General features: G+C 39.1%; 1 protein-coding gene across 41 annotated transcripts in view; it reads left to right on the forward strand.

The window, feature by feature from the left end:
* Window positions 1-19,260, forward strand: part of NRXN1 (neurexin 1) — a 1,286,326-nt gene that overhangs the window by 650,757 nt on the left and 616,309 nt on the right. For all 41 annotated transcript variants that reach the window (XM_038395424.2, XM_043511917.1, XM_043511928.1 and 38 more), the window contains 2 exons: window positions 4,441-4,822; window positions 5,297-5,487. In XM_038395424.2, coding sequence (XP_038251352.1) covers window positions 4,441-4,822; window positions 5,297-5,487 — 573 coding nt within the window. The remainder of the gene's footprint in view (window positions 1-4,440; window positions 4,823-5,296; window positions 5,488-19,260) is intronic.

The raw sequence follows: 19,260 nt of genomic DNA on the forward strand, positions 1-19,260 counted from the left end.
CAGAACTGAACCCTAAGACTTCGGGTGAGGAATACAGCTGGTAGAAAAATTTTCAATGGAACATCTTTCTAATGGAAAATTCAATTTGAAATCTAAACATTCTGTGGGCACGAATCAATTTTGACAACGTTTTGTTTTTGAAACATCAGTACTAAGAGTTTTGATTTTTCATTTAATAACTATTTTTGTTTAGATATTTTATTTTTATTTTTGTATTATGTCAATTACAATAGCAATAACCAATTCCAACTACCATCTGACAATTACCAATTAGAATGCCAATTCCAAATAGCCATTTGGAATACCAGTCACCAATATTTATATTATATTAATTATATTATACCCATAATCTTAACATATTATAATATTAAACATAAAAATGAAACAAAATATTTTAAAATTGGAATTATTTTTGTATTAACCCAAAATAAATTTTTGTGTAAATTTCATTGTATGAAAAATTTTGATTTGGGGGGAAGGGGCTTTTTTCTTCACAACGAAATTTCAAATTAGGACTAGCACAAGTGAAAAATAAGCAGCAGGAGTGTAGTAAAAGAAACTTTTAGGGGAAAAATGTAGTTGTTGACTATGAATACAACTTGTGTTACTTGCAGTGAGAACTGCATATACACTCTTCCAAAAGCTGAATTTGACCCTAAATAAACAAATTTTCAGTTTCCTACCAAATTTATTTGAATAGAAATAAATAATGAACCTTACTGCCAGCAGCAAGACAGAATAACTTTATTTGTAATTGTTGAGCCAGTTGTAGCTCTGTAGTTGGTTAATCTGGGTTTTCAGTTGTTTGTGTTCCTAACGAGGAGTGTCTGGACCAGCATACAGAGTGATGAGGAAGGTGGGCCAAGGAAAGTCAAGAGGGATTCACTTTTATATGTATTGACCCAAACACATTGATGGAGTTCACCCTGTGTCTCTGGCTGTGTAGATTTCACATATGTAGTATCCTTTGACTGTTGGTTCCTGTACCCATTGAAGTCAAGGCAAAACATCCACTTAAATGATGCAGGGTCAGAGCTGAGCTTAGTTATTTTGCAAGTGAAGTAAATTTCATCCTGGGTGCTTGAGTGCAGCAAAGGCATGCTGAAAAGCTTTGAAAGACCTTACAAGTCTGTGTAAGGGAAGGTAATATATATTGCAGGCCTGTGGTACAATGTGCGTAGGTGTGTTTTCTTAAACTGGGACTAAAACTGAAAGGGAAAGAGTCAAGTAACATCGACCCAGAATAAAGCCTTTGTAAGAAAAGATTTATACAAATTGAAATAAGGATTGAAATGTTTTTTAGGAATTGTGTTTAAATTATCTATAAAGAGGTTTTAAGTTGTTTTGTTTAAATGTAAACCAATTCCTGTAATACTAGGAACCCAAATGCTGCACCACTCTGCTAAGTACATGAGCCAGAGGGTGAAACTGACTATAAGCACAAAAGTGTATTTGAACAATTCAATTCAATTTCACTGTCCAACTTGAGTGCATTGGAGAAGTAAGTAATGTGTACAAGGAAATGGATTTTGTCTTGTTTTAACAATTTCTTTTGAGAGGTCTCTGGTATACATTTTGATTAAATACAGATTTTAAATTAATCATCCAAAGCTGACATATGTAAAAACATTTAGGTTGTAAATCTGGCTTGGGCCATGCATATGTGCACACCTGAAAAGATGCAGATAAGAGGCTAACTGTAAGAGGTTACCTGCCCTAATTGTCTAAACTCATGAAACCCTGCTTTTCAGGCTCTTTGACAAAACAAGAGGAAAGAGCCAGACTTCTGGCTTTGCACAATTGGTGTATATGCTCCACTGCTACCACCAATCTGGGGAACAACTGCAGAAGACTCTGAGCCTTGATTAAATCAAAAAAATAATTGTCTAGCCCATTTCCTTGTGAAAATAGCTTACCAATAAACTGATATAAACCAATCTAACCCAATGACTAGATTGAGAAGAACAAGTAAATTGGACTCTGCTTCCTCAGCAGGATCCTGGGGTGACTAAGAATACCTCAGTTCCTCCCAGCCATACCCTCCCATTTCCTAGCACACCTTTTTATGACACATGAATCAGTTCATTTTGTGATATGACCCAAACAATCATTAGGGATTATTAGTGAGACCATTGCTAGAATACTGCATCCATTTCTGGTGTCCACATTTAGAAAAATATGTTGAAAAATTGCAAAGGGTTCAAAAAAACCACAAGAAGGCTGGAAAACATGCCCTACAGTGTAAGATGTAAGGAGCCTGGTCAACTTAGCTTACTGAAATAAAGGTCTATAGGTGATTTGTTTAGGGTCTTTAAGTATCTACAGAAAAGAACCTATGGGTTATGGTGGATGAGAAGCTAGATATGAGTCAGCAGTGTGCCCTTGTTGCCAAGAAGGCTAATGGCATTTGGGGCTGTATAAATAGGAGCATTGACAGCAGATCGAGGAGCGTGATCATTCCCCTCTATTTGGCATTGGTGAGGCCTCATCTGGAGTACTGTGTCCAGTTTTTGGCCCCACACTACAAGAAGGATGTGGAAAAATTGGAAAGAGTCCAGTGGAGGGCAACAAAAATGATTAGGGAGCAGAAGAATGAGGGAGGATTTGATAGCTGCTTTCAACAACCTGAAGGGGGGTTCCAAAGAGGATGGATCTAGCCTGTTCTCAGTGGTACCAGATGATAGTACAAGGAGTAATGATCTCAAGTTGCAGTGTGGGAGGTTTAGGTTGGATATTAGGAAAAACCTTTTCACTAGAAGGGCGGTGAAGCACTGGAATGCGTTACCTAGGGAGGTGGTGGAATCTCCTTCCTTTGAGGTTTTTAAGATCAAGCTTGACAAAGCAGTGGCTGGGATGATTTATTTGGGGATTAGGTCCTGCTTTAAGCAGGGGGTTGAATTAGATGACCTCCTGAGGTCCCTTCCAACCCTGATATTCTATGATTCTATGATTCTAAGAAAAAGATTTCCAATTGAAGAGGGCTCTTTAATCCATCAGGCAAAGGCATAAGAAGATGCAGTGGTTGGAAGTTGAAGCTATACAAATTCAAAGTGGATAATTAACCATGGGAACAACTCATCAAGGGATATAGTAGGTTCTCCATCACTTGACATCTTTAAATCAGGACTGGATATATTTCCTAAATGATAGGGTCAAGTTCAACAACAAGTTATCGAGTTTGATGCAGGAATTACTGGATGAGGGTCTATATAGACTCTGTTATTCAAGAGGTCAGATTAGATCATAAGAACATAAGAATGGCCATACTGGGTCAGACCAAAGGTCCACCTAGCCCAGTATCCTGTCTTCCAACAGTGGCCAATGCCAGGTGCCCCATAGGGAATGAACATAACAGGTAATCATCAAGTGATCCATTGCCTGTCTCTCATTCCCAGCTTCTGGCAAACAGAGGCTAGGGACACCATCCCTGCCCATCCTTGCAGATAATCATCATAATCCCTTGTGGCTTTTTAAAATCTTTGGGTAAAATCCTTGACCCGCTGAAGACAACGGCAAAACTCCCGTTCACTTCAATGGGGGCAGGATGTCACCATATAAATCTGTGAATGTTGCTAACATGCTCCAAAATACCTTTGGATAGTTGTGTGAAAATAGTGAGTTACTTTTGAGGGAGGAGAGGAAGGGAGTCTTCTTCTTCTTAGCATATGCGCAATGTGCCTCAGATGGTATATGACCCAGATTCATCACTGAATTTGGTCCACAGTTTGGATCATTAGCTTCCCTGGCTTGGGCCAGGTACTGATAGAGAGTGTGATATTATCGTTGATCCAGGCCTCCCGGGAAGGGGTGACAAAAACTGTTTTTCAGATGTGAGCCAAAAATTTTAGACTGATTTTAGCTCTTATCTCATTTAGCCTCACCTGCAGTCCCATACACTACATGCCACACAAATTACACATGCTCCTGGTAAAAGAAATCTGCATAGGTGGCTGAAGGCAAGCAGAATCTTTGATCTCATTAACAAACAATATTAAGGCACTTAAAAGGGTCCAGTTTTTCCCGTTTACATAGTTAATCCAGCTCTGCTAGAGGAGATAGCTATGTTGAGAGGAGAAGCCCTCCTGTTCACATAGCGCTGTCTATACTGGAGTTTAGATCGGTATAACTGTGTCCTCTGAGGTGTGGATTTTTCACACGCCTCAGCTACGTACTTATGCCAAGGTATGTTTGTAGTGTAGACCTGGCCTTATTGTGCACATATTTGGGGTGCACTTGAGGCCTGATCCAATACCTATTGAAGGCAATGAAAAGTCTTCCAGTGACTTTAATAGGCTTTGAATCAGTTTAGGCAATTTTATGTGTGGAGCCTGTATGTTTTTAAAATGTAAATCCTACAGATTTAAAAATTATTATGGATTTGCAACCATTTCACGTGCATCCATTTCAGACACTAACGTTGTTTATTATTGTTGTTTTAAGGTCAAATGGCTGGTGATCACACAAGACTGGAATTCCATAACATAGAGACAGGAATAATAACAGAACGCCGCTACCTGTCCTCTGTTCCCTCTAATTTCATTGGACATCTGCAAAGTCTCACATTTAACGGCATGGCATACATTGATCTATGTAAAAATGGAGACATTGATTATTGTGAGCTAAATGCCAGATTTGGGTTCAGGAATATCATAGCAGATCCTGTCACCTTTAAAACAAAAGCAAGCTATGTTGCTCTGGCCACACTACAAGCCTACACATCTATGCACCTTTTTTTCCAATTCAAAACAACATCGCTGGATGGACTGATACTCTATAACAGTGGAGATGGAAACGATTTCATTGTAGTTGAATTAGTTAAAGGGTATGTACATAAGCCAAATAGTTTGGGGTTTTTTACAGTCCTTAGACATGTTAAAATCATGAGGTTTAGGTTGAAAACCTTGACCTTCCTAACTTGTTAGAATCTGGTTGGTAAACGTTCTCTGAATCTTTTTCTTTTTTTTAAGGCTGAAACTTAGTTAAATATGAAAAGCAAGTAATAATATAGTTTGTATAGGTCATAGACAAAAAATAATGCTAATGCACCCTGCTGCTTCAGCTAATAGTTAGAAACCTGGGGCTACATCTTCAGCTAATATAAGTCAGTGTTGATTTCACTGGATCTAAGTTCATTTACCCCACTTGAGAATCCAGCCCTTCATACTCGGGGTTGTTTTCCTCGCTTGCCAGTGTCACTGAAAAAAAACCCAGGGAAATAAAATATAGGGTGCCTTAATTTGTACCTTCTCAGGTATACAAGAAAAACTAACTTTAAAAAATAATGTACTTTATCCAGGTATTTACACTATGTGTTTGATTTGGGAAATGGTGCAAATCTCATCAAAGGAAATTCTAATAAACCTCTGAATGACAATCAGTGGCACAATGTGATGATATCGAGGGATACCAATAATCTTCATACTGTGAAGATTGACACTAAAATCACAACACAAAGCACAGCAGGAGCCAGAAACTTAGACCTCAAAAGTAAGTACAATAATTCTTGTGTAATATGTAGATGGATAGTTATATTTGTCAAGAGTAATTAAAGTTTACAGTACTATATAAAGATTACTATAACTGATAATAATTAATATGTCCATGTGAAATCAGTTTATTCTCATTATTCTTACACTCTCAATTCAGTAATAATGCACGGTTATGTAAGACCAAAAATGCACAGAAAAAAATTCAACTTTACACTAGGCAGGAAGACAGGAGAGTGATAAGAACATAAGGCTTTAGGACCCCGTGAAAAAAAAATCCAATAGGTGAAGTTAATAAGCATGAAAGCAGTAAGAGTTTATAGCAATTAAATAAGTCTATAGAAATTACTCCAGGTTTCTATAGAATTAAATTGAGAATCACGTCCTCACTGTAGAATTCTAAAAATTCTTTCCACCGTTCTAAATACCATAAACACTCACAGAGAGCACAATCCAAGAGCTGGAGTAGAAGCGTAGCAACATTATAAAACTGCCCTGTCCTTACTTGTTGTTTGGGAGAAATTCTGACCCGAAGCCTGTTATTTAGTATTTCCCATAAAGCCCGTTTATTAGAGCTTGTAAATTAGGGAAGTAAATACTGTATTACCCTGAGTGCTCTGTTCAGTTACCTGCTAATTCTTACCATTTGGTATAATAACTTGCATGAAAAACAGTTTTGTGCTAATTCTCAAATAAAAGAAACATTCTGAAATATCAGATGCCTGGAACATTAAATGTACCTACATTTGTGTAGGTACAGATCTCATTTAAATAAATAACAGTTTTAAAGATTAAAATAATAATCTTGTCAACCAAATTTTGTGTGAGTGAGTGAACTGAATAATAATTTGATTGGCAAGAATGGCTCTTAAGGAATCAATTAGGGTTGGATGAATACAATACATATTTGAAAGAATGTGTAAATATGTATTTTTTAAAATGTTCTACAATTATATATAACCAAGAAAATTCATTCTGATTTCATGGCAAAATATTCTGTATTTGATAACTTTTTATATAAAAATATATTTCTTAGGAAATACAAAACTAATAAATTAAGATGAAGAAATCTACATTTCATAACATTCAGGTTATAACACTAATTGGCAAAATGCAGGAAATTCAAAGTTGATATTAATATTCCATTTTGAGCTCACTGAATTTTCTTTTAACCTCCTTCTGAGTTAAAGATAATGAGCTGACCTAGGTAATTACTGTGGATTTTATGATATTTCACGTTTGATATTTCACTTTCCCATCAGTGGCTTCCTTATCAGAAATGCTTTGTTTACTAGTCTAATCAAGATTTTCTAATTGCTAGCGCTGCCGCTTAATTGTGGCATTTGAAAATCAAATAGTGTTCTTTCTGCTTTCTATATCTTTGCTCTAATTATGGACAATTACAATTCAGGAATCAGAATCAGATTTTCAAAGTTATTGTTGTAGAATGAGACAGAAAAAAATCCAGCTTGTTTTTCCACAGCTATACAGGCTCTGCAAGTGTGTGTATGTGTGTGTGTGTGAGAGAGAGAGAGAGAGAGAGAGAGAGAGAGAGAATATGTATGTGACTATAAAGCTAGATTTTGACAGTATATGAAACGGATACAACTTGGAATATGCATATTGTCATGAGCTGATAAGAGAAGTTAAACATTTTTTACTTATTTTATTGTATCACAGCTACATCTTAATATTGTTCAGACATAGTGTTGTTGATTTTTTGTTATGTTACTTTATAAAAATTAGTTGAGTTAACGATGCTATGCTTAGTAAGACACTAGAGGGCACTATAATGTCACAAAATATGCTGCTTGGTGTATTCATGTAAAGATAAATGCTGCTGGCAGTTAGGATAGACTATAAAATCCAACATTCCTTTGTTTTCTTCACATTTGAAATTCCACAATATTCTCTCTGCATGCAAACACATCCATTGCTCATGGATTTGCTAACATTGTGGCTGCAGAATTTCAATGCACAAATATTAAGGAACATAAAAGTGTGTCAACATTTTAAACTAGGGAGGTGAATTATATTAGACACTGACTTTCTGGTGGAATTTTTCTGTAATTTGCCACACAGCAAAAAAATCTTTGGGTAAAAGAATAATAATCTTCACGATACAGTAAGTGACCTTGATCAAACAGACTTTCTATCATAATACAGGTTTTCAGTCTTTCCCTCACCAGCAATACTGTGTGCTTGAGGGTTTTTTATTTTTAATGAATTAGTATGTCTTGTTTCATCAGCATAATTAAATCATGACATAGGACATATAAAGTGAGTGGGGGTTTTGTTTGTTTTGTTTCATAAAGTTGATTAATTTAACAAGTGAAATGGGAGACTGGGAATTCTATAATGGGAAAGCCCAGTTACATTTCACTGGTATTTCTCTTCCTTTTGAATTATTCTTCCATACCATTATTTATTTCTTTTAAATGACAATAGCACTCCTCTAGCGTATTACATGCTGATCCTGCAAACACTTATGCATCTGTTTAACATGAATAGTCCCGCTGACTTGATTTTACAAGTTAAGCACATGTGTAAGTGTTTGCAAGATCAGGACCTCTATCCATTTGGGCTGTGGCCACACTGCTAAACTTCCACTGGTTCTACCACCAGTTCAACTTAATTGGAGTTAGAACTAGCAGGAACATTAATGTGTATAAAAGTGCTTGCCCATGGTAAACTTATATATACCTTGGCCCCCACCAGTTCTGACACCAGTTCAGCTGAAAGGGAGCTAAGCACTGGTTGAAATTTTTGTGTTGAATTCCCTAGTGTAGACATAGTCATAATATCCATCAACTGCTGGATATTCAAGTAAACAACAAAACAGGAGATGGAGAGGTATTAGTGTGCTTAGAATCGAAGAAATGGGTTATTTCTTTTAGGAGAGAAAATGAGCAGACTGAGTTAATGCCTCATTATTCTGATCTGTTCCTATGTTTGTGTGTAGAATTATAATGGATAGCCTATGAAGAGAAATGAGTCTTAAAAACAAAAGCAGAACAATTTAGGCATGCATACCTGCCGAGTTACAGCAAAGGTTTCTTCGGTGTGAGTTTTTTGGATATACTCCCTATCCTGTTGTCAGTATAGCTCAAATGGTTCACACACTCATAAAGTCCAGCCCACAATTAAAAGGTTCCAGAGTTCTTCTCTAAATATACTTTTGTTCCTCTTTGTTTCCTATACTTGACAATATGCTCTCAGAAGCCATGCAAGTTCTGGTGACCTACCTGCTGTGTTTAAAGTAATTCAGCAATCTTAGTGAAGTTGAGTGGTTGCCTGGGTGTAACTGAGGGCCCATCATTTGCAGGTCCCTTACTACTGCCAAAGGAAAATGTTGTCCTCATTCAACTGTACATCTTTCTACACCTTTAGTCATAGGTGCTGGAACTCGGAGTGCTGGGGGTGCTGCCGCACCCACTGTCTTGAAGTGTTTTCCATCATATACAGGGCTTACAGTTTGGTTCAATGGCTCTCAGCACCAACATTATACAAATTGTTCCAGCACCCCTGCCTTTAGTAACTCCTCTGTCTCCAACCTTTGCCTGTGTTGATAAACCCAACTCATGGTTTTGTCTCAGCCTCTTTCTATTAAATGTTTCAAAAGCAGATGTACAACTTTGGAGAGGAACATCCTCAAACATAACTCTGTCTCCTCTGTCTCTCCTAAACTTTAACCGCCCATTTGCCTCTACTATGCATAATCTAGGCATTATGCTTGACCGTGACATTAACTTTTTAGGCCAAAAATCAGAATTACTTCACCTTGAGAAATTCCAATACTTCAACATTTGCTTTCATCCAAAATCGGGACAAAAACTTGAAATGTCAATTTTTTTCACAGAATGAAAAGGTGGAATAAATTTTGATTCAGAAATGCTGAAACATTTTGTTCGAACTCAGATCAGTTTTCAGAGTAGCAGCCGTGTTAGTCTGTATTCGCAAAAAGAAAAGGAGTACTTGTGGCACCTTAGAGACTAACAAATTTATTAGAGCATAAGCTTTCGTGAGCTACAGCTCACTTCAGATCAGTTTGACATTGAACTGCATCTGTTTGAGCTACTTGCGCAGCCTCAAGGGTATCTCATGGGTAGCTTGGGTGCTTCATGCCTCCATCCTTGCTTCAGCTCAGGACCTCTGTTGTCTGTCCCTTCATATGATTTTGCAATGTTTTTGCTTTCATTTGCCTTCTCTTCTGCCTCTTTAACAGTCTGGAATAGCCTACAGTCTGAAACATCTGAAAGAAAACTGGTCAAATTCACTGCTGGTGTGACTCCAGGGATTTCAGAGTTGTATATATTTGGCCCAATGTCCCTATTTAGCAATTAAAACATCCTTTCAAACTTGCTATGAAGATTTAGTAGCCCATGTGTGCACAAATCTACATCTTTTACCATGATGACTGGTGATAATGAAATAACCTAATAATATTTTACTTGGCTATCAAAATATGTTACTCATGCTGGGTGAATGGATAGAGTGGATAGAATTTTGCAAGGCTGAACTAAACCAACTTGTTAACGGAGACGTGAATTGTTCTAGCAGTGGAAATTGAACCTGAAGTGATTTCAATTTTCTGCAACATTTGTTTCTATTGTTTTATCATCAGCCCCATATTAATTTTGCCACATTATGTATTTCACCTTCTCACAAGGTCTCTGTCAACGGCAGTGGTCTTTCCCATTTATGAAGGCTATATCTACAGTTGGAGCTGGTTTGCGAAGATATACTTGTGTAGCTCACATCAAGCTAGCAGGCCAAAAATAGCAGTGTAGCTGTGGTTGCACAAGCAGTGGAGTTGGCAGCACAGACTGGTTGCCCAAATACAAACTGGTCTGAATCTTGTGGGTATGTACTTAGGCCAGCTAGCCCATGCCACCACTCACCACTGCCCATGCTACTGCGAGTTACACTACTATTTTTAGAATGCTACCTTAATGAGAGCTAACACGAGTGGGTCTGAGACCTAGGAATTATACCCCTAGCTTGTAGCCTGAGACTCAATGCTTTGCTTTATTGAAAAGCAAAGAACAATATTTTACTTAAAAGTGTAAACTTGTACAAATGAACAAGCATTAGCCATAAACTTTTTCCAAATCATCATGCATAAGTTAATTCCAGTGCCCTTGCCAGAGGGATGTGAACTCTTCATGCAGAAATAGCGTTTTTTCCTAGATGCAGAATTCCAGATACATCTGTAAACATGGTGGGTGAGATGTCATCGTCCATATTTTTTCATAATCTGACCCACCTCCTATCCCCTAAAACCCAAGGTCCCCACATACAGTGACAAACCCTGCCAGTGTCTTCCTATTTATAGAATGTACTATGACAGTGGAACCAGTGTGACTGAAATGTGCAGGGGAAGTGGGGTAGGAGTTAAGAGATGCATAGTTCCTGTGCAACGTAAAATCCCACTTTGTGGTACTCTCCATGAATAGGCAAGGAAGTCAAGATTGTGGCCTGAGGATTTACTATAATGTAGGCTTCCATTTCTGCTTTCCATTAAGAGTCTGTTTCCCTAATTGACCTGTGTTACTTAATTGAGTGCAATTAAGGGCTGCCTGAAACCTGTTAGAATCTCTTTCCTGGTGCAGGGTGGGGGGAGACAAACCGCTGCAAGGCTGGAGGCAGCAGGGAGATAGGCTTCTCCAGTGTGAGAGACTGTGCTCCTCCCCGTAGGGGAGATACCCAAAACCCAGTGCCTGTTTAGGGGAAGGACTGACACTCCAGGGCCAGTGACAGGACAACACCTGCCCCAGTGAGGGGCCCAGTGAGGGGCCCTTTTGTTTCGGTGTGCTATAGACTTTTTCCCTTTGTTTGGCAGAGGAGTACTCCTCAGGCCTGCCCCGAGGCCTACCAGGAAGTCTCTGAGAAACAAACCCCAAAGAGGGAAGACAGACACGCTCCAAAGTGGAGGGCTCATTTACCCAGGCCCTGTCCCTGCCAGAGGAGGGAGCGCTAAGTCCGGCAAGGCAGAAGGGGTGCCTTGCCACGGTGTGCAGGTGAATGAAAGCTACTCCAGCCGTTGGTCTACACTTGCAGTATTACTAATGCAAAGCATTCAGAAATCATTAGTCAGCCCCCACAAAAATAATAAGATTGGTATAAGAACCATGAGATTTAAAAAATACTAATTTTGTGGTTCTTTTGATTTATCTTCTAGTGTTTGAGCCTTTAGGGGATCAGTTTTCAAGCTTTTTTTCTGAAGCTGTGATGGCTAGAAACTTGTGTTTTAATCAAAGCTGAGATACTCATCTAATCAAAAGAATCCAGAAGCTAGGGATTTAAGAAAATCACCAAAAGTCAGGATAGTCTCAATAAAATCTCTATAGTTGTCTACACTGCAGTAGCCTCTGGAGTGCAATTCTGCAGCTGCTCTGTAGCTGGGGAAATTCCTTCCCTCTGGCCCCCACCCCCAACTCATTTACTCAGCTCCCAGCTGGTTTAGGTAGTCTGGATGCTGGCCTCTGAAGCCTTCTGAAATGCCCAAATCCATAGGTTTATACTAGTAATGTGTGAATTTCAAAAGCTTTGAAATGCATCTAAGAGGTATCCTAATGACACAGTATCTGAACCTTTTGAGGAGGTCTGTCTGTCTGCAATCATGGCCTAAAACCCTTCCCCCAAGAATTGACAGATTTTCCCCATCTCAAAATAAGCCCATGAACTTGGTTCAAGCCTATCTGAGCTAGATTTTTTTGAACCTGCTCCTTGAATTCTCTGAGGGATACCTTCCAAATCTTTTCTTAAAAATATGCAGTGCTAGTAGTACTGTGTAACACCCTTAAAGGGGCCTGGAGTGCTGACTAAGCAGCCTTATTGCAGTAGTAGCTGATTCATGTAAAAGTTTTTGTAGACTATTGGAAGGCAATTGGATCGGCGAGGGGTTTGGTAATAGGATACTAAGCCTTTCACTTCTTTCAGATTCGGTCCCAGTATACATTTGGAGTGGCAAAGCTTTTTAACATCTGATAACAGCTTAATGGTCTATATAGGGGACCAGGTGAAGACCTAGGAAGGGGGAAGAGTTCTGGAGAGATGACTGATCCTTGAAAATCCCTCTTTCAACTGGACAGGGACGATATACATACAGAGGAATCCCTTTTTGTGTACATCTTGAAAGCATAAACTGGGCTAGCATTAGGTGTTTGCTATCAAACAGAGAGTGAGTGAGTAATTATGGAGGAACTGTCTACAGGAAACAGGAAGGGAAATCTGGATACCGTATAGCATGAAAAGACAGCTTCATGTTATTTTGTCTGGTTTTTAGTTGTATGCAATTTAGAGGTGTGTTGAGAGCAGGAATACAATGAAGGGCATTTGGAATGCCTGAACACCTCACCCCACACACAGCATAACCACCTCCCTCCTTCACATTACAGTGTGAAGTAATTGGCATAGGGTTGATTCTATGGGAGATGGATTACCACACACATTTATGTGGCAATTAGATTTTATTATTTGCCATTTAGCAGGCACCACCAACATTGGACAAACAGATTGCTTTAGTTTTAAATCTGCTTAATCTCTGTTAATACTGATTCCTTCTACTTCCTCTTCCTAACAAAATGTTAAAGTCAGGAGAAGTATAATCACTGGGGTTGAGTCAGTTCTCTTTGATGTGGTTTATTGTATCTTGTATCAGAATCTGTTTAAGAGCTGGATTCTGGCTTTAGGTGCATTCCTGATCAAGGTTTCTAAGCTGCACCATGACAAGAGTAGTCCTGAGAAACATTGTGACTTAGACACCCCTCTCCTTAGCACTCCTGCTACTCTATTCAAAACTCAGCTGCTACAGTCATCTTCCTTCTCATGTTTCTGACCACTTAGCTCCATCCTCTTTTTAGAATAGTTTCTGTGAAATGTGAAGTTTTTATCCAGCATAAATAGATTTACTCTAAGGCAGTGAGTTAGGTGGAAAAATGCAGCAGGGAGGGGAAATGACATAGCAGCAGCACAGGGGGACAATAGTAGATAGAACAGCAGGTGCAACAAAGGTATGAAGTAGTGGATAGCATGGCAACAGCAGGAGAGGAGACTGAAGACAGCAGCACAGCTGAGGCTGGTGAGGAAAGTCTGCAGGGCAGCAGGTAGTAGGTAGCACAGTATGATCAGGGGAGTTGGAGAAAAGTGGAGCAGCAGATATGAGGAGTTTTACCTCCAACCTGGAATATGACATACTGTCAAATTAGAAGCAAAAGAATCTGCACTGTGCTCCTTCTCATTGTGCCCGTCAAAACTAATAACTCTCTGGCACCAACCTCATCTATTTGCCTTTGGTATATGTCATAGTTTGAATTCATAATATTCCCATGAATATTAAAAAGAATGAGTAGTGTCTGTCAAGGGGGAGGAATATCATTAATAAATTCTCTTGATAAACAGAACTGTAATCTGTGTTATATGCTGAAAAGGAATGAATATATAGAACGCCCAGTAGACAACCACAGGGAAGTACTTTTCCTCATGATGGAGGGTATGGAAGGCACAATACACAGTGGAAGACATCCTCTGTGCTATAATAGTAGATCTCAGCCAGCCTTGTATTATGGATGAGATGGAAATGAGGCAGGCAATAGGATTGAGGGCATATATTTCCCCAGAAGAGAGTGACATTCTAACCCAGGTTCACTCCTGTAATTACACAGTTCTATTCCTGTAAATACATATCACCTCTTTGCCTTATTTTGTTAGCAGCATGGAAAGTATCGAAGACACAAGGCAGCACCTGACACAGTGCACAACTGGTAGTATCCCAAAGCACTTGAAAGAGCAAATAATTCAGTGAAAACTATTCAAAAACTCTGGTAGTGAACAAGTTGTCCTTTCCATTTGCAGTTGCTAAGGTGAAGGGTTTTGAAGCTGCTGGAATTTGCACTTAGAAGAGAGGAAATATCCCAAAGACCTTACTTTTCTTCCCAAAAGTGTCCCATTGAGCATAAAAGATACACGTTCCTATGTGGTACTGATAATAAAGTTTGGATTCTCAGAGGTGACAAAAAGTGGGCCTAAGCCACCACACTGTGTGCTTTTCCTCTTCTCTTGATAACTTGTCTAGTGGCAGACTGAGTTCATCCTCTCATGTAACTAACATGTAGCAGGTTTGTGAACAAGGATCACGTTATATTGCAGGGGTGATGTAACACTGTCATCCCTTTTAAGGAGAAGTGGGGATTGGGTCCTGTCTATTCCAGGACATACTCCTTTAAAGTTCCAGGAGTCTGGAGCAGGTGAGTGGCCTAGGGAATGGCAGAGGCAGATGATGGAAGAGAAGATTTGGTCCCAGGGTAGTAGTGTCAGAAGATGGGGAAAAACACAGCAGCACCCTGCCATAGGCAGGGTTGAAAAACCTCGTGCTACAATGCATGTGCTCTGGAGGCAGTGTGGACATAACTTAGATCTTTGTCAATCTCTCTTGAATGTATTGCCTTTGCTAATGGACTGTGGCAGAGTGTATTGATGCCACCCAGAGGCTGGCAGGGCAGGGATTGACTGTGCTACTGTGACTAGAGGAAGGACTGCATTTTTGTCCCCTTAATTTGTGGCTGTGCAAGGATAGGCTATCTGTGAAGGGGTTAATTAATCCTGATCCTCAGGCACACTAGAGTGGGATCTGTTGTGGAGGCTCACGGGGTTGAGTGTAGAATGTAAGATCTCTGTGAAGAAGGACAGAGCGGACAGTTGTAGGTGGGAAGTGAGAACAGGGTTTCCTCTTATTCTCTGGATTTTGGCTGAAATGAGACACACTTTAGACCTTGGTTTGGGCTGTCACAAGAGCCAGAGCATTCTTTACATTTACTCTTCTGTTTTATGATTAAGTTTGTGTAAAAAGGTGTTTAAGCTTCACCTACAAGGGCAAAGTCCTGTCTTGCTCTGACCTGCCTGTCACACAAGGCAAATCATGTGTGAGGGAGGGAAGGGACAAATATTAATTAATCACCTAACTCCTGTTGGAAATTAGTGTGGGTTAGATGCTTAACTTCCATTTGTGCCTGGAAAATTGTCCCCCAAGGTCAATTAAAGATGGACATTTTACACCTCAGCTGTGTTTAGGATAGTTAGAGACTTTGACATATCAAAGAAATATTAGGATGTGGGAAACCTACTGACAGCTGCCCCTAGTATTAACGCTCATTATTCCCCCCCCTCCTCCCACCACCATTGCACCTCATAATTACTTGAAAAACAAAGGAATCTCGTTCCAACCCAAGCTCTGTGTTCTCACCATAAGAATTCCACCTGGTACCTGCTTGAGTAACTATTCAAGCCACAAACAGCTGTGAATGAAAAGGAGTACTTGTGGCACCTTAGAGACTAACAAATTTATTTGAGCATATGCAACCTAGTTACAGTGCCATTCTCCCTAGCAGATGCAAACTTAGGACTATTCCCTTCCTGGGCTTTAGTAGAATCCAGAACCAACTCTGAGACAACTGCACTATTCTCAACCATCACAGGCTGAAAGGCACCTTCTGTCTGCTCCACAGACAAAGAAGAGCCGGAGACACATTCTCTTTACCAGACACACAGCTTGGGATCTCATTTCCCTTGTCCCAGCACACAGGGCTGATGAAGTGAGCTGTAGCTCACGAAAGCTCAAATAAATCTGTTAGTCTCTAAGGTGCCACAAGTTCTCCTTTTCTTTTTGTGGATACAGACTAACAGGGCTGCTACTCTAAAAGCTGTGAATGAGTAGCCCTGTAATAATGTATGCTACTTAAATTGATCAGGCATGCAGTAGCAGAAGAATAATCTGTGTTTATTGGGTTTTGTGGAAAGTCTGATGAGCATCCTTGCATTTTTTGGAGACTGGACTTTTCCTCTGATGCATCCCAATGTACTTGGTCTACTTTTCTCATTTGATTGCTTGGTGGAAAGAAGTGTCATATGCTTGATTATTTTGAAACATTTGATGCACTACAGCAGCGCACTGGATGAAAAGCATGCCTAACACCATTGCACATCAAGGAGTCAGAGTCATGCCATTGTATCTTCATATGGCACAACAAGAAATCAGAGACGTATGTGTGTCATTCCTTCAGATTCCCGCAGTCTAAATCCATGCCTTGTTGTCTCTTTCTGGAGGAGTAAAGCCAAAATAGTGCATGGTCACAACATTCTCTTCAATAACTGCAGCACTAATTTTGGACAGAGTGACATTGGAAACAAGAAAGAAAAATTTCCTCTATAATGAGAGAGAGGAAATCAAAACAATGACTGGGAATATAGTTGAAAATCAGGAGCACAAAAAAGGATGAAGGGAAATATGTTCACAAATATATCCATCACTATCTCTGAGTCCTATGCAACGCTAACCAAAAAAGCTCCAGGAATGACTTCTTTATTTTGGTCTGATGAAGACACAAGTTGTGGTTCCTGTTAGATCTTCATTGCTTGTTTCTCTATAGTTGGAACACATCTGAATGAATAGTATTATTCACCCAAAATAATGAGCCTTTCCTTGGCACAACAAGAAAAAGGTATTGCCAGCAGTGAATAAAGTTGCAGTACAATATCTTAGCTACCTACCCTCAAATATCTACTCTGTCTAATCCAAGTACATTTTATATGCTGCTGGCACTTTTATGAGGCAATGACTAAAGGAATTCTCTCTCTACAAGTAATTTGATATTCATAAAAATCAACAAATAGCCTTTGCCCCCAAGAGCATGCAATATAGAAGGTCTTGGCTGATGACTGATCCATAGGGGAGAAGCAATGCATGTGTCATTGATAGCATGTTAGTGATGAAGTAGTGCCAAAAAGTAAGAATTATTTACTAAAATCAGTTTAAAAAAGGATGTGGGCCACTCTGTCCCAAAGTTTTATTTTAAATTTCATTGGTTCAGCCTTCACAACTCTTTTAGTTTTTACGCTGAACAAGTGCAGCAAATTAAAAAGATCATGGGGGGTGGGGAGAAGGGGGAAATTTTGTTTACTAGATGAACATTAATACATTTGTTTCTGTATCACTTATGTGATGTATTGGTTCTGTATCATTTTTCCATAGCACTTTGACACAAATAATTTACAAGATAAACTCAGAAGCTTGATTGATTTATTCAGCAGTAACTTAACTCTCTATATTGAAAATGGCATCTCAGTATATGCACCAAAGGCTCTAATCAACTACAAATGAAATCAGTGGAAAAACTTTCATTGACTTCAGTGAGAATTGGATTTCGCCCTAATAGAGGTTTTCTTTGCCATCATTGTGGTATCCCTGACCCAACAGCACTACTCTTAGCACTACCTGTACTACTGGCAATGTCTTCCTTCACTCTTTTTCCTTTACTGCTTGCCTCTGCAGGTTGTAATATACATGTCCTCTAGAAATACTGGTACTTATTTATTGTGCTGAATCAGAGGATTCAAAAAAGACATAAGAACATAAGAACAGCCATACTGGGTCAGACCAAAGGTCCATCAAGCCCAGTATCCTGTCCTCTGACAGTGGCCAATGGCAGGCGCCCCAAAGGTTATCATCAAGAAATCCATACCCTGTCACCCAATCACGGTTTCTGGCAAATAGAGGCTAGGGACACCATTCCTGCCCATCCTGGCTAATAGCCATTGATGGACCAATCTTCCATGAATCTATCCAGCTCCCTTTTGAACCTTGTTATAGTATTGGCCTGCACAACACCCTCTGGCAAGGAGTTCCAGAGGTTGACAGTGCGTTGCATGAAAGAATACTTTCTTGTGTTTGTTTTAAACCTGCTACCTATTAATTTCATTTGGTGCCCCCTTGTTCTTGTGTTATGAGAAGAAGTAAATAACACTTCCGTATTTACTTTCTCTATACCACTCATGATTTTATAGACCTCTATCATATCCCCCCTTAGTCGCCTCTTTTCCAAGCTGAAAAGTCCCAGTCTTATTAATCTCTCCTCATATAGAAGCCATTCTATACCCCTAATCATTTTTGTTGCCCTTTTCTGAATCTTTTCCAATTCCAATATATCTTTTTTGAGATGGAGCGACCATATCTGCATGCAGTATTCAAGGTGTGGGCATACCATGGATTTATATAGAGGCTATATGATATTTTCTGTTTTATTATCTATCCTTTTCTTGATGATTCCCAACATTCTGTTGATTTTTTTGACTGCTGCTGCACATTGAGTGGATGATTTCGGAGAACTATCCACAATGACTCCAAGATCTCTTTCTTGAGTGGTAACAGCTAATTTAGACTCCATCATTGTATATGTATAGATAGGATTATGTTTTCCAATGTGCATTACTTTGCATTTATCAACATTAAATTTCATCTGCCATTTTGTTGCCCAGTCAGACAGTTTTGTGAGATCCTTTTATAGCTCTTCGCAGTCTGTCTGGGACTTAACTATCTTGAACATGGAAATGACCATGCTGCTAAATGTTTGACCAAGAATGAAGATGCCTCTGTAATATTGACTTTTATAATAGAAATGGAAGGAGATTATGAGGTTGAGGAATATTTTCTCCTACTTATAGACCTCTTTCTCCAAGAATGCCTGGATAACACAAAAGGAATCCTCTGTTTTTTCTACCCTTTGCCTCTTTCTTTTCTTCCTTTCCTACTTCTCTGTCCTTATTTGTCCTTTCCAAATATGTTACTTTGAATTCTTTTTTTTTAAATTAAAAATGTCAAGATGAATTTGAAGACAGTACAGGAGTATATGTGAAAAAATCAAAATAATAATAGGAGGAAAACAAATTTTGAAAAAAAAAGAAAGAAACCTTTTGCTCTAGGTAATTACGGTGGTTAACT

Source organism: Dermochelys coriacea, chromosome 3 (assembly GCF_009764565.3).
Source record: "Dermochelys coriacea isolate rDerCor1 chromosome 3, rDerCor1.pri.v4, whole genome shotgun sequence".
In the NCBI taxonomy this organism is placed as follows: Eukaryota; Metazoa; Chordata; order Testudines; family Dermochelyidae; genus Dermochelys; species Dermochelys coriacea.